The following is a 14,522-nucleotide window of genomic DNA, read 5'->3' on the forward strand; positions in this document are numbered from 1 at the left end:
AAAAGCAAGTATTTATGCAATTGGAAAAGTTGTCTTTACGTTGGATGGAGGCACATCCATAATTAAGATGAGTCTGTTAGTCTTTTTGAGGAGCTGTGGTAATGTGTTTTGATTATCAATAGCTTAATTAACTATACTGCTTTAGCTGGGGAAAACAGAATGATCATGTAATCTGTCTGGCAAATCTCTAAGAAGTTCCATCATTTGATTTATCTTTCATCTGGTGAAAAACTTGCAAGATTACATTTTAATCAGGGTTTCTCTGAGGAGATACCGATGGTGAATTAGAAGACATTTTGCTGTATGAAATGCTAAACAGTCGTCACTTCATTGGCAAATAACATGGCTTGCTGCCTCAACTGTCCACCTGTCCCCCCCGTCCTCTTCCTGTATTCCCTTCAGGCCCTGGACCCAGCAGAACTGAAAAGTGAGGGCCTCGCCCTTTCTCTGGAAGAGCAGCTCAGTGCTATGACGTTGTCTGAACTCTGTGACACGGAGCCGTCTCCCATCATTTCCCTTAACGGTGAACAGTTCAAGGCAGAGCTTTTTGAGAACACAAGAGTGAGCAGCAAGGTACTTTTGTCACCTCTGTTCTGGTAGAAAAACTTGGATTTCCTCTCACATTTTCCGTGCGTGAGAGCGACATGTTTGTCTGAGTGCGTACAGCCATTGCATGGCAGCGCTGGAACTATAGATTTGAGCTGGTCCAATTCCCCCTCCAGTCTTAAATTCTCATTTTATTTCACGAATAAACGAGTCTTATTACATAGTGGGCTTTCAGAGAGTGATTTGGGCCAGCCCCAGCAGCAAGGCAGGTTTTCTGTCATGGATCACTGGGAAAGTTGCCTATCAGGTTTACAGCAGTGACAGGGCCTCCGTGAGTGAGCAATTTGTTGTGGGAAAGCTTTAAAGGAAAACAACAAAGGCTTGACCCCAGAGACTGTGTAATACATCTAAGCGCCAATTGCTTGGACTTGTTGAAAGGCATCCATCTGTGAGTATTATTTCCTAAATTGCCTTCTATCTTCATTAGTCATTTTGTCCTATTTTCATTACAGCTTTTCAAGGCAGAAGCGTTGTAGCAGAGGGAGGCTGAGGTGTGCTGTAACTTGAGTCCTGCCTTTCTGTTGGCTGGCTTGGAGCATACGCCATCAGTCTGCGTACCCTGAGAGTGGGGCTAGGCTCTCTCAGCTGCTGTCTCAAGCGGCCGTTCCCAGCCTCAACTTCTCTTCAAAGGCTTTTTTTTTTTTTCTTTCTTTAAATGTAACTAGAAATGAGGTCACTGCCACGGGAATGCTGTTACTTAAGAATTACTTTTAATTAAATTTTGAAAACATTTACTGAGGTCTTCACCACTAGTAAGTGAAAGAAACATAGGAAGAACACGGTTTGTGGACCAACTTCATGTCCTGGCACCTTCAGAGTTAGCTGCTGGATGAAAACTTAAGAGTCCCCATACTTTGTGTGCCTCATCTAATACTTGGGTAATACTTGTTCACAGGGCTTTTTAATGCGAGCCCATTAACAGTGGTTCAAACCATTTAAGGTTGTTGCACGCAGGGAAGGGAGTTTGGCAGCGCACACCTAAACCCATGCAGAATGTTCCTGGAATTTGACGCCAGCTCATGGACCGTGAGTCCGGCTCTCCCACTAAAGTTGTCTCAAAATACCCATTGCCAGCGTTTCTGTATGGCAGTCCAAACACTTACACAACCTCAAGTCGCCAGGACACCAGGCGCTTTTCTTTCTCCTTCCGGATTCAGAATGGTCCGGTGCTGTCCTCACTTCCTGTCCAGCACATTGTTGAGATTGGAAGGCAGCCTTGTGGGGGGTGGGGACCTCTGGAGGTGAGCACTCGAACAAGGGCAGCGTGGATGTAGGTACTGAGGGCACCCCAGAGTCCGTCCGGGCGGCCCCTTGTTTCAGCCGTGAGGCATCTGCACTCTTCACCAGGAGTCCCGAAGGGTACAACAGAAGAACTCTCTTCATCTCCCGATTCCCTGTCCAGCTTTCTTCTTCCTCCACCGTCCTGGAGATGAACTCCAGGGCCCGTCGAGGCTTTCAAAAGGTCATTTGCATTAGCGGTTGGGAGGGATGAGTCCAGCTGCTCTCCAAGTCGAGCTCATGTGTTCTGCCCAGCCGCTCCCTCGTGGACTCGAATGTGCTCTGGGGGAGTGATAAATACTCAGAAAGCTTTTGGGGGAAAACTTAGCAAGTGTCTCTCTGACTGGGCGGTTCCTCTTCTTCAACAGCCTTGGAGCGGGCCCTAAACTGGGTAAAGCTCTTGCTCTTTCTGTTTCTGCACATGTTCAGAGAGTACCTTCTCTGGTTCAGCTACGTGCTTGATGCTAGGGGTGTGAACCAGAAACGAACCTGTCCTATGCTGGCTCTGCTTCCTTGGAGCACGTCAAGTCATGATAGCAAGAGATGATTGATATACAAGGGGTGGGGTGGAAAAGACCATGATAATAGGAATGAAAGCCCTAGTAGCAGGTAGGCAGTGGGCCCCTAACCCATACTTTGGGGTTAGAGAGGACTTCCAGGAAGTGACGTTGATCTGACATGGAAGGGTGTTCTAGGCGGAGGGGACAGAGTGGACGAAGATGAGACAAAGCATGTCTTAGCAGAGGAAGAACTTTGGTAGGACGGGAGCATCATTTGAGGAGGGGGTAGTGAGCCAGGAGGCTGGAGACATAAGCTGAGGCCAGAGCAGCATGGAGCTGGTAGGTCATGTCAGAAGCTGGGGCTTGCTGCTCAGTGGGAAGGCCCTGCGGGGGCTGCAGCCAGGGGAAGAAAGTGAAAGAATGGCATTTTAGAAACAGCCCTTGGGCTGCAGAGAGGAGAGTGGCTTATGGTGGGGTCAGACCAGAGGGAGAGAAGCCACTTCAGTAGTTCAGGTGAGGGATGATGGAGAAAAGCGAATTTGCTACAACTTACATATACTAAATAACATTTCCCAGGTTTCATCTCTGTTGGTGGAATTGGAGGCAATCCGAGGAAATTCAGCGTCCCAAAAGAGGTAAATGTGTTATTTTATTATCCAAGTATTGTTTGTGATGAATCAAGAAACTTTGATATTGCTGATAGTTCTAAATCTCAGCTTTTTATAAATCCAGGACCTTGAATCCTCCTCAGCAGAAAGCATTGAGGTTACAGCACACATTCTCTCTGATTTCTAGTTAAAATATTTGTAGCACTGATTGAGAAGGAAGTCACTGGAGGGTCAGAGTGAGCTAAGCATCTGGAGAAGTGTTTAAAGTAGAGAAGCAGCTAAAGAAAAGCAAGGGAGTAACAGGTGCAAAAGGCAGGATGAGCTGTGTGATCAGACAGGGAGCCCCACAGTGCTGGGAATGTTCTGGAGCTGGGTGCCTGGATCCATTCATTATTTGTTACCCTTTCATGTGTGTTAGGGATCTGCGTTTGTATATGTGGATATTTTGATTTAAAAACTTAGAACCCTAGTTAAAGCATAGCATGGGGTGTGGGGTAGAGACGTCCCAGCAGCTAGATGTGGCTGGCAAAGGGAGGGCGGCCCGTATATCCCTTTCCTGCAGGACCACAGATCTCCAAATAATAGGAGGCTGCAGTCCTTATTTTAGGCCGGCTGCCGCTTTATTGTGACCTCATTTAGCATGGGACCAATTACACCCTGGATCTGGAAACAACTGGAAGCATCCTCACCTTAAAGTGTGACCTAAGCATGTGCCTTTGCAGAAGGCCTTTCCCGGTCCACATTTGATGACTGAATCAAGAGTAACGTGGTGTTACTCTCAAGAGGTGTTGAGACCCTGCCGGTGAATTTGGTTCATGTCTTCGGGGGGTTGATGTTTTTGTATGACCCTTCCTTCCAGTGTCGTGGTCTCCCAGTGGACCAGCATGCTGCAGGTCGTAGCGTGGCACCTGAAGAGGCATGGCCTGGCTTTTGCCACCATCGACGGCTCTGTCAACCCCAAACAGAGAATGGACTTGGTGGAGGCCTTTAACAGCTCCAGGGGCCCCCAGGTACGAGTGGGTCGCAGCAGAGCTGTCACGGAGCGTACCTCGTTCTTGGTTAGCACAGCGAGAACTACAGTGTAGCCGCTCCGAGCATACACGCTCGTTGCCTTGATCCCTCCACGCGCTTCGAATTTATTAGACATTTATTGGGGTGCGCATCGAAGCGTGCAGGTACTTTAAAGAGAGTGAAATACGAGGGCTGAAAGCAGAGGAAGAGCAGAGCTGGTTGGCTGGAGCGATCTTTGTGGAGGAGGCAAGCCTTGAAGGGTAGGTGGGAATTTGATACGAGGAAGTGTGGGGAGACGTGGAGGGACAGCAAGAACGTGGAAAACACTGGTGGCCTTGGGGGGGAGGCGGCAGGAAGAGCAGCAATGGCGGGGGGTGGGGGTGCAGAGACCAAGGGAGTGGACGGAATCTGGTTAATGGAAAGTTCGTTGAGCCGGGCACCCCCAGTGCTCTAAATTGTAGCGTGTGTGTATTTTGGCAGGCAGACAATTCGTGTTTTGAGGTTGAGTCACAAGAAAATAGGAAGTGAGAGTTTTCTTAAAGGTGAGGCACGGGAGAGTGCATCTCAGAGGTTTTTGACAGCAGAGGGAAATCTGATAGGAGCATGGTACTTATCTGTATTGGTCTTGGGCTTGAACCTGAGACAGAGGGAGGGATGTATTACGAGGTATGTATACAGGATGTATACAGGTCTGTATAAAGGGAATGCGGCGCTTTCTTTCTCAGGTTATGCTCATCTCTCTGTCGGCTGGAGGTGTGGGTCTAAACCTGACTGGAGGAAACCACCTTTTTCTTCTGGATATGCACTGGTAATGACTGGATTTTTCTTGCCTTGTCCTAGCATTGGGGGGGGGGGTCAGGGTGCCCGAGGAGGGTGCTGACTCCTGGTGAGGATGCTCTTTTTGTGTCATGTGGAAACCCCTGCTGCCTGCCTGTGTACAGGTACTGGTCTGTACAGGGTGTGCGGCTGTTGATGGCCCTGACTTCCTGAGCAAGCAAGGCTTCAAATGACTGCTTAAAATAGCATTCACCTTATTGTTAATCTTACATCTGTTTCCATGGAAACTGGGAAGAAGGTTTTCTCCCGTGGCTCAGAGCTACAGCACTCAGTTTTACCTCTTCAGAACACCACATTTCATGCCATTTGTGGACATCCAGGGAAATCTCAGCCCTGGAAAAGAAGAAGCAGCTTTACTCCAACAGGAAAAGGAGAAGGAATTTTCTAGTTAGGTTCGGAATACACTTAACACAAGGCCCTTGGCCGCGCATGTAGTAGCAACATGGGGAGCGTAACCGCAACTTTCCCGGAAATAAGATAAATGAGTTTGTGTGTTGGTAGGAGAAAAATGTCATAATTAGTCTCAGTTTGGGGTTTTCTAATTATGCCAAGCGGAGACTGCTGCATGTTCATCTGCTTCTCCAGGCGGCCCAGATTGACACACGGAGGCCAACCTGGGATCATCTTCCGGGAGGATGTGTTTAGGTCTTAGGACTCCGTGATACGTTTGAGGGAGGAAAGCAGAGTGGGAGTTACATGCTGGTTTCTGGGGGTGCCCGGCTGGCTCAGTCGGTAGAGCGTGCCACTGCTGATCGCAGGGCTGTGAGTTTGAGCCCTCTGTTGGGTGTGGAGATTACTTAAAAATAAAATCTTAAAAAAATAAATGCTGTTTTCTGAAATGGAGAAATGTTGTCCAAGATTTTAAAGGGGTAAGATGAGAAACTAGTTTGGAGTTGGTAGGATCTATAAAGAAGGAAAGAAATTAAGTCTCTTTAGTTGAATCCCAGAATATTAAAAGTGAAAAAGGTGTTTCGGGGCTCCTGGGTGGCTCAGTCAGTTAAGCTTCTGCCTTTGGCTCAGGTTATGATCCCGGGGTCCTGGGATTGTGCCCCACGTTGCATTGGGCTCTCTGCTCAGCGGGGAGTCTGCTTCTCCCTCTGCACCAACCGCCCCTCGCCCCGGCTTGTGCTCTCGCTCTCTCTCAAATAAATAAATAAAATCTTTACAAAAAAAAAGAAAGAAAAAGAAAGGTGTTCCCTATCATTAGGCAGCCCTCACGTTTCCAAGTAGCAATCTAAAGTGCAGAGGGTTGAGGTGAGGTGATTTGCCCAAGTTCGTCCAACTAGTTAGTGACCGAATTGGAGCATTGGTTTCACCTGTGTTACTTACAGTCGTCAGCTGACGGTGGTGCTGAGTTTCTACTGGCAAACTGACCTGAGTTTCTCATTCGAGGGAAAGAAGGTATCTGACACTAGCCTTCCTGGGGCCAACATAGCCAAAGACAGGGATTTGCAAACTATCTCTGTAAATATTTTCGGCCAGATGGTAACTGTTTTAGACCTTGCAGGCCACATAAGTCCCTGTCCTGTATTCATCACTGTGGGTTTTTTGTTTATTTGGTTTTTTTCAACCCTTTAAAATCACGACCACCATTTGTAGCTGCAGAGCCATCCAGAAATAGCTGCAGGCTGGCTCTGCCCAGGAGACTTGCCCACCCAGTCCAGGTGGCAGCACCTTTGAGCCTTGCCTCTCTTCTCACAGGAATCCATCACTTGAAGACCAGGCCTGTGACCGAATTTACAGAGTCGGGCAGCAGAAAGATGTTGTCGTTCACAAGTGAGTAAAGGCCCCCCGGAACTTAGGCCCCTTCACAAGCTTTCCTTTTGTACAAGTCTTTCTTGGGTCGTGTTTTAACAGAACGTAAAGTATTTGGTGACCGCTTGCCTGCTGGAGCTCCCGAGGCATGGCCTCCTTGGTACTCACAGTCCAGAAGGGAACACAAGCAATTTGGGGGTGACCTTGGGGTTGGTCCCTGCAGGAGAAGAAAAGCCTTGTGTATTAGGGCTAGGGAAAGTAGCCCTACCCTTTATTTATTAGTTTTTTGCTTTTAACTTTTATTTTGACATAATTTCGGACATGGAGAAATGAATGTAAAAGTTCTTAAAAGAATAATATCCCCCAAAATCTTGTTTGTGAAAATAATACCGGAAACTGCTCGTGTGCTGTCCCACGTGTGCGTGTGAACGTAGACTTCTTTCTGCACCATTTGAGAGTCCGTTGCAGCCGTGATGCTCCTTTACCCTTAAACACTTCAAGGTGCGTTTCCGTAAACTGAGGACACTCTCTTACATAGCCGCAGTAAGATGCCCCACGTCAGAACGTTAACACTGATACAATGCTACTATCTGAGCTGTGGGCTGCATTCCGCTTTGCCGCTTGTCCCATGAGCTCCCTCGCAGCAAAGGAAAATCCTAGAGCCTGCGTAGCATTGAGTTGCCCTGACTCTTCTGTCTCCTTTAATTTGGGGCAATACCTCCGTCTTCCTTTGTGTTTTATGACATTGACGTTTTTGAAGCGCACAAGCCAACGACTTTGAGAATGTCCCTCTCTTCAGGACTTTCCTTCCTTAAAAACCACGAGCAGCATTAATGCTACAATCCAGTCTAGCAGCCGGGTTTCCTGAAGAATTAGAAATCACTGACCGTCTTGACTTGCTTACCTCTCGTATTCACTCCTCAGCCTTTCACCCTGTTGCTCCGCTGAAACCAGTCCTGTTACGGGAATTCCACAGCGATCATGCTGGTTTCCCTGTCGTTAGCTCTCACCTCATCCTGTGTGCACCTCCCTTAGTAATCCTGTCCACTCCAGGCAGTCCAAAGTCTGAGCCTTCTTCCCCGAGGTCTCCAGCATCAGACCTAGATACCCAAATCCCTGCTAACTCTCTGAATCCGAGTGTGCACGTCCCCATTATCGTTCACTTGTGCACTCGTCTCATTCAGCTCCTAAATCTAACACCTGTGGAGCAGTCACTATGCAGCAAGTACTGTGACATGGTCTAGGAACTCAGAAGTCGCAGACTGAAGTGAGATACCACCTCCTTCCTCTCGGTGCTTCTGAATCCCTCATCTGTGTGAATAGTGTCCCTGTATCCAATGCAAACTGCGCCCTCCCTCTTCCACATCTAAATTTCTTAGCATGATACGTGAAGCCACGCACGACCTGGCCCCCACCAGCCTCTCGATCTTCCACCATTGCTCTGCAACATGGTGGAGTCCTTTTGACTTTTGCCCTGGCCAGACTGGACCGCCTGATCTTCCTCCGACCTAACCGTGTTCTAAACTCGGCCATGATTTTTTCCACATTCCCGTTCCCTAGGACGCCCTCCCTCTGTTCCGTCTGGCAGACCCTTGCTTATCCCACAAGCCACACGTAACGAGTTCAGTCTTCAGTAGAGCCAGACGTTTCCTTTTACTCGTTGTGCACACGGGACATATTTCTGTAGCACTTTCCGGCTCGTAGGGTGGTTTATTTTCATGCCTCTCTTCCGGTGTTCTTTGTGAGAGTGCATGACTGGACCGTATACGTCTCTCCGTCCCCACACCTAACATAGCACTTGGCACGTTGTAAAAGTTCAGTTGGTGCTTGTCGAATGAGGGCGTGACAACAGCGGCATTTCTTCAGGTGGTAAAAACTGTTTTCACTGTGAATTAGCCAAGAAATAAGACACTGTGCTTACACCAGCACACATACACCTGGCAGGAACTTGATAAGCTTTAAGACCTTCTGACTTGATCAAGGTTGTGCGTTTTGGGTGAAAGCTGGATCTCTGCACTTTTTTGTTTAGGGATACCATCTGCCTATTTTGGTGTTTTTCCAATTACCTTAGCTTCAGAAGGAAATGAAACATAATTTGAGTTGCATCATTTAAACAGGCACATGTGAGTCAAGGTCGTTTGGATCTCGTAAACATGGAGTTTTTAACCAAACCTAAGAAAACCCGAGTAAAGGAAGAAATGTCACGTAAAAACTAAAGCATAAGTAGAAGTTTGAATATGTTATTAAATATGCTGTTCTGGGTTTCTGAGTATTTGCTTATCTGTTTTTTAGATTTATTTGTGAGGGAACAGTGGAAGAGAAGATCCTACACCTCCAAGAGAAGAAGAAAACGTTGGCCAAACAGGTCCTATCAGGATCTGGCAAATCTGTCAAGAAGCTCACTTTGGCTGACCTCAAAGTCCTTTTTGGCATCTAACTTCCTGTGTATGGGGCTCAGGGTGGTGCCGCTGTGGGTTTGCAGTAGGGTCTGGAACAGTGACCTACACATGGCCCTCTGAGCCCTCTCGGGAGGCGCCATCTTATCGCTGGAACTGGGCACCAGTGATCATGTCAACCACTTGGCTCGTCAGTCAGGTGGATCAATCGACTTACTTAAGGGTGACGTGGAAGCCAAGAAATTACTTCAGAAAAAAGAACATGCCTTAGAGTTAGATAATTTTGGAAAATGACACCGGGGGAGTTGTACAAAAGCTTCAGTAAAAGCTCAGAAAGCCCTCCGTTGCCTTTTTCCTCTCAGCTCATGGGAGACCAGTGTCACTACCCTTTCCGAGGCCGTCTCGCCCTCTCTTCGGCCAGGGAGGCTGCTCCTTTTAACCGGTCTCCGGGCAGGGCAGAGAGAGGACCCCGAGGCCAAGCCTCTGCAGCTGTCTCTGGCCAGACAGTCCTGCCACACCTGCGTCAGAGCAAGGAGGTGCTTCTTCCGTGAACAGATGCCTGGTATGGGTATCCTCGTACCATCCAGTATTTGGTATCGTCTCACTTCATGTTGTTCCATCGTCTCCTGTTGTTGTAGTATCATGTGCTGCTTGTGAAATAAAGTTTACTACCTGGCATTTTTACGGTACAGGCAGACCTCCCTTCGTTGCACCTTGCAGATACTGCATTTCTTGCGACAGTGTTTGCTCACGTCGTGGCTGTGTTTCAGGCTTTTCCGTCATTATTATATTTGAATTGCTGTGATCTCATGATAAAACTTGAACAGATGAGGAGCTGTGGATGAGCCAAGACCGTGGATTCTTGAGATGGAATCTCCTCCCGGTGAAGACCCTGAAGATTGTTGAGATGATGACAGCGGATGGAGAATATCACATAAACTTATTGATAAAGCAGAGGCAGGGTTTGAGAGGACTGACTGTAACTTTGAAAGAAGTTCCGCTGTGGGCAAAGTGCTATCGAACTGCATTCCACGCTACAGAGAAATCACTCATGAAAGGAAGAGTCAGTCGATGTGGCAAACTTCACTGTCCCCTTAATTTAAGAAATTACCACAACCAGCACCCTGATCAGTCAGCAGCCGTTGACATTGAGGCAAAACCCTCCACCAACTCGCTGAGAGCTCAGATGATGGTTAGCATTTTTAGCAATAAAAGATTTTTTTTTCAAAATATTTAGAGAACACACGCGAGTGGGGTGAAGGGCAGAGGGAGAGAATTTCAAGCAGACTACTGAGCGTGGAGCCCGACGTGGAGCTTGATCCCACAACCCCGAGATCATGACCCAAGCCAAAACCAAGAGTCAGACACCCAACTGACTGAGCGACCCAGGTGCCCCAGCAATAAAAGAGTTTTTCATCATACTGTTTTGTAGACATACTGTTGCACAGTTAACAGATGACAGTATAGTGTAAATATGATTTTTATATGCACTGGGAAATCAAGAGATTCATTTGACTCACTTTACTATGGTATTCGCTGTATTGGGGTCTGGAACTGAACCTGCAATGTCTAAAGTATTCCTGTATTTGCATTTTTACAAATTTACAGTATTTGTAGCACGTAGTGTCATTCTCTCATTTAGTATTGTATCATTTAGTAGTTGTGTTATGGTTGGTATAATCCACTAAATGTGTGCTTGACAGCGTAGCGGAGATAATATTGTGTGTTTGCTAACGCCCGTTTCCTTTTCTTCCTGGGCACCCAGAGAGACTACATTTCCCAGTGTTCACTGCAGTTACGTGGGTCCATATTACTGAGTTCTAGTCAATGGAAAGAGGAGAGAGGTGATGTAAGTCATTTCTTATCTCCCCTTCAACTTTACAAGTGATTCATCACACTGTTTCCTCCCTCATCGGCCCACTAAATCCAAGGAACTGATGGAAGCCTATGAGGCCCTAGAGAAGCCACTAGATCAGGGATTCTTAACCTACTTTGGGGCCATGGACCCTATCGGCTGACTAGTAAGCCTCAGTTCCCGAGCGACTGGAACAAAGCCTTCTGCATGTGTGCCTCCTTTCTCACCCCTGCTCACCCACATAGCACTATCACATGATCAAGAAATAAAATTTTTTTATTTTATTTTTAGTATTTTTTTTTAAGATTTTATTTATTTATTTATTTGACAGAGATAGAGACAGCCAGCGAGAGAGGGAACACAAGCAGGGGGAATGGGAGAGGAAGAAGTAGGCTCATAGCGGAGGAGCCTGATGTGGGGCTCGATCTGAGAACGCCGGGATCACGCCCTGAGCCGAAGGCAGACACTTAACGACTGCGCCACCCAGGCGCCCCAAGAAATAAAATTTTTTTAAGTCACTGAGATTTTGGGCTTGTTCAGAGAGCAGTTGGTACTCTAATACAAACTCTTGAGACTTGTATACTTTGGGAAACTGTTCCTATTTCCTTCTTTCCATTAGCAATCATTTCCAAAACATATCTGCTAATTTCTGTGCGAAAGGATTGTAGTTCTCCTAGATGGAACCAATAGTGGTGTCCTTGAGTCAGGGGTGAGGGAGGTGAAGCCCTTTGCTAACCCAGTCACAGTCTGGGCCACGGCACTGGAGACTGGGTGAGCAAAGGCACTCTCAGTACAAGGTCTGAAGAACTACAGAGGTGACAGCATGGCCCCATAGGAAGAGTTCTGTTATAGAACTCAGTTTTCAATCGAGTTCCAGCTTTGTCTTAGCTGGGGGCATAGATTTGAAAAGGATCAGTAACTTCTCTGCACTTTGGTTGCCCCATTCGTAAGGTGGGCATTGTTTTCAGACCCAGCAACTACTGTGAGGTCCGTGATGAGATCAGGAAGTGAAGGAAGTCAGAGTGCCCTTTCTTGCGGGTTATAAGATCAACAAACCGGGCAAAGACACAGTCCCCGGGTAGCAATGGCTCCCAGGCCAGCAAAGATGTTACAAACCCTGGCTCTGCCCTGGGCTCATTGTCTATTAGGCTAGCTACAGATTCCCTGGGCGGCTCAGCTCCTTCATCTGTAAGATGGATGGATTAGCATATATTTCATCACGCTCCACTGGGAATTTGGTAACTCCTATGTACTGCAGCCTGTTTGGCGAGATGGACGTCTGTCATATCTGTCAGAAGGCATATTAGATGACCACTGCATTCCAAGCATTGTTTAGGAGAGAGGCACTGTTATCTTTGAGGTTCAAGCATTTTTGCTTCAGTTTGGAGACGGATGCAGGAATTTATAACCTATAATCACCAGGTATTCAGAGCCCACTGACGTGTAATCTCTTAAAATTCCTTCTGGTACCTTACACAGTTTATCGAGTGTTCCTTGTTTTGATTCTAAGCTGATAGAGCCACCTAACTATGTCTTAGGTAAGTGTTCCTCCACCAGTGAGATGCTAGGGAGGTGTGGCGGATGCAGAAAAAGTTGCAACCATTGTTTCAATGGGGTGAAACGTACCAAACCATGGCATTCTTAAATCCTAGTCCCGGAGCGGCATTTCTCATGAATTACTCTAAGTAGCACTCTGGTGTCTCTCAGGCTCACATTCATCTTAGTTACTAGGAGCGCATTTCTTAAGGCCCGGACATGGTGAGTCCCTGCCCCTGCTAGCAACGGGCAGCATCCCACACGAGTGATCTACGGAAGCTCTGCAGTGTGAACCAGCCTTCCTGATGTGCTGGATTTTCTTATGGCTGCCTGCCTACCCAACCGGACGTGGGCGAGGACGAAAGGATGTCACCGAAGCTTTCTAAGCCATGAAGTGCCATACAAGTGCTAGTGTTACAGCTGTGGGACTGGGTCTGGGCATATGAGAGTAAGACAGCAGCCTGGGTGCAGCTGAAAGCCAGAGCAAGTGTCAGTCACCGAAGCGCCCAGTTTACAAGGGATTTCTCATGTGACGGATTTGCCTTCACGGCAGGTTTACGGTTTGACTTCTCCTTAGCGGTGTTGGTCAAAAAAGGGCATTGTGCACGCCATGGCTGCACGGAATCCTGAACCCTCTAAAAATCCTGCCGAGGCCTCCTGTTGCCACGCAGTCGTGATGAACAGCAGTAGGTAGGATGACGTCTCCATGGAATCCGACCCTCTTCTCGAGCAGCTGTGTGCGGGACTTAGAACGGCTGTATGTGAACACCGGCTTGTTTACTCTCTGGTTGTCTCTGTTGCCCAATGAAGTGGCTTTCAGCTGGGCTCCAAAGTGAAGCCAGACTCTTGCGTACTAGTGGGATAACCGTGGAGCCATCAGGACTCAGTGTGACCCACGTGGTTGTCTGGAATCTTGATGCTGACCACGATGCCTTCAGAGAATTGGGTTTACAAAGTGGGATATTGTACTGCCATCTTGTCCGAAGAAAAGGCAGAAAGAATTCAAAAAGCGTAGCTGCAGGCACAAAGAATTATAATAGGAACTTAGAATTCTTAAGCATGTAACCTAGATGAAAATGTTTTCAGAAATAAAAATGAAATTAGGGTCGGTTAGAGCGCCAAGTACCCCCAAGAGTCAGTAGATGGGGTGGAGATGGAAGGGAGGAAGGGCCTCACCGCCAGGGAGGGAACTGGGCAGACAGACACGCAGCTACACGACCTCTCTCCCGGCTTGAGTCCTTTTACCCAGAATCCTTAGCTAATCTGAGAGTAGGCAGAGATGATGTATGCAAGGTAGGATGGGGAGAATACTTTCACTGCTAAATCGTTCGTACGTTGGTTCAAAAATATATATTAAATGTGCCAGGCACTGTGGGCACTGAAAGCAAAAGGGTAAAAGCAAAACCTAAAACCATCCCTGTCCTCCCTGAGGCTTACCGTCTCCTAGGGGAGACGGGCATGAATCCCATCCCGGATACTGTGGAGTGACAGTGGTGGTGTCAAGTGCTACAGGGGAGAGGTGCGGTCGCTGGGAGGGCTCAGAACAAGGAGCTAGAGCGAGAAGAACCAGGTGGGGAGACTGGGAAACTGGTGAGGGAATGGAAGTCCGTGCCTCTTTCTACATCCTGCTTCCTTTAGGGGTCACTTCACCCAACCCCGCTCCTCGAGACAAACTTAGCAGCACGCATCCTCTGGAGTAAAGCTGAGTGAGGCCTGCATTTCGGAGATTAGCGTGGGCGTATCTGTGTGTGTGGGTTACCCAAGACAGCCCAGGTGTTTGTCCTGTGACGACGTCCCAGGGGACAGAGACGGTAATTTGTGGCTCTTTTCTCTTACCTGTGACACTGGAGATAAAACTTACATCATAACGCCGTACCTTGTTGATGCTTCAGTGCTCACGACTCAAGGGTGATTTCTGAAGCACTTTGTGACACTGGGGACAATTCCTAAATCCTCAGATCGCTTTTCCCCCTCACCTTAGGAGTCTGGGGCTCTGCAGATCACTCTGAACTTTGCCGGGTCTGTCAGCTGGCAGGACAGGTGAATTCAGACTCCGCGGTATGGCAGGCCAAGGAACAGGCCACCGCCTCCTCCCACACAAACGATCTTAATGTTCGTAAAGGAATTGCCACGATCAATC

General features: G+C 47.8%; 1 protein-coding gene across 2 annotated transcripts in view; it reads left to right on the plus strand.

The window, feature by feature from the left end:
• TTF2 (transcription termination factor 2) overlaps positions 1–11,130 on the plus strand; it is a 37,632-nt gene extending 26,502 nt beyond the window's left edge. For both annotated transcript variants that reach the window (XM_045801414.2, XM_045801415.2), the window contains exons 18-23: positions 403–573; positions 2,961–3,019; positions 3,852–4,002; positions 4,729–4,811; positions 6,542–6,616; positions 8,888–11,130. In XM_045801414.2, coding sequence (XP_045657370.2) covers positions 403–573; positions 2,961–3,019; positions 3,852–4,002; positions 4,729–4,811; positions 6,542–6,616; positions 8,888–9,032 — 684 coding nt within the window. In that variant the 3' untranslated portion in view covers positions 9,033–11,130. The remainder of the gene's footprint in view (positions 1–402; positions 574–2,960; positions 3,020–3,851; positions 4,003–4,728; positions 4,812–6,541; positions 6,617–8,887) is intronic.
• The last annotated feature ends 3,392 nt before the right edge of the window (positions 11,131–14,522 follow it).

This window comes from Ursus americanus, chromosome 12 (genome assembly GCF_024610735.1).
Source record: "Ursus americanus isolate L20-20 chromosome 12, mUrsAme1.1.p, whole genome shotgun sequence".
In the NCBI taxonomy this organism is placed as follows: Eukaryota; Metazoa; Chordata; class Mammalia; order Carnivora; family Ursidae; genus Ursus; species Ursus americanus.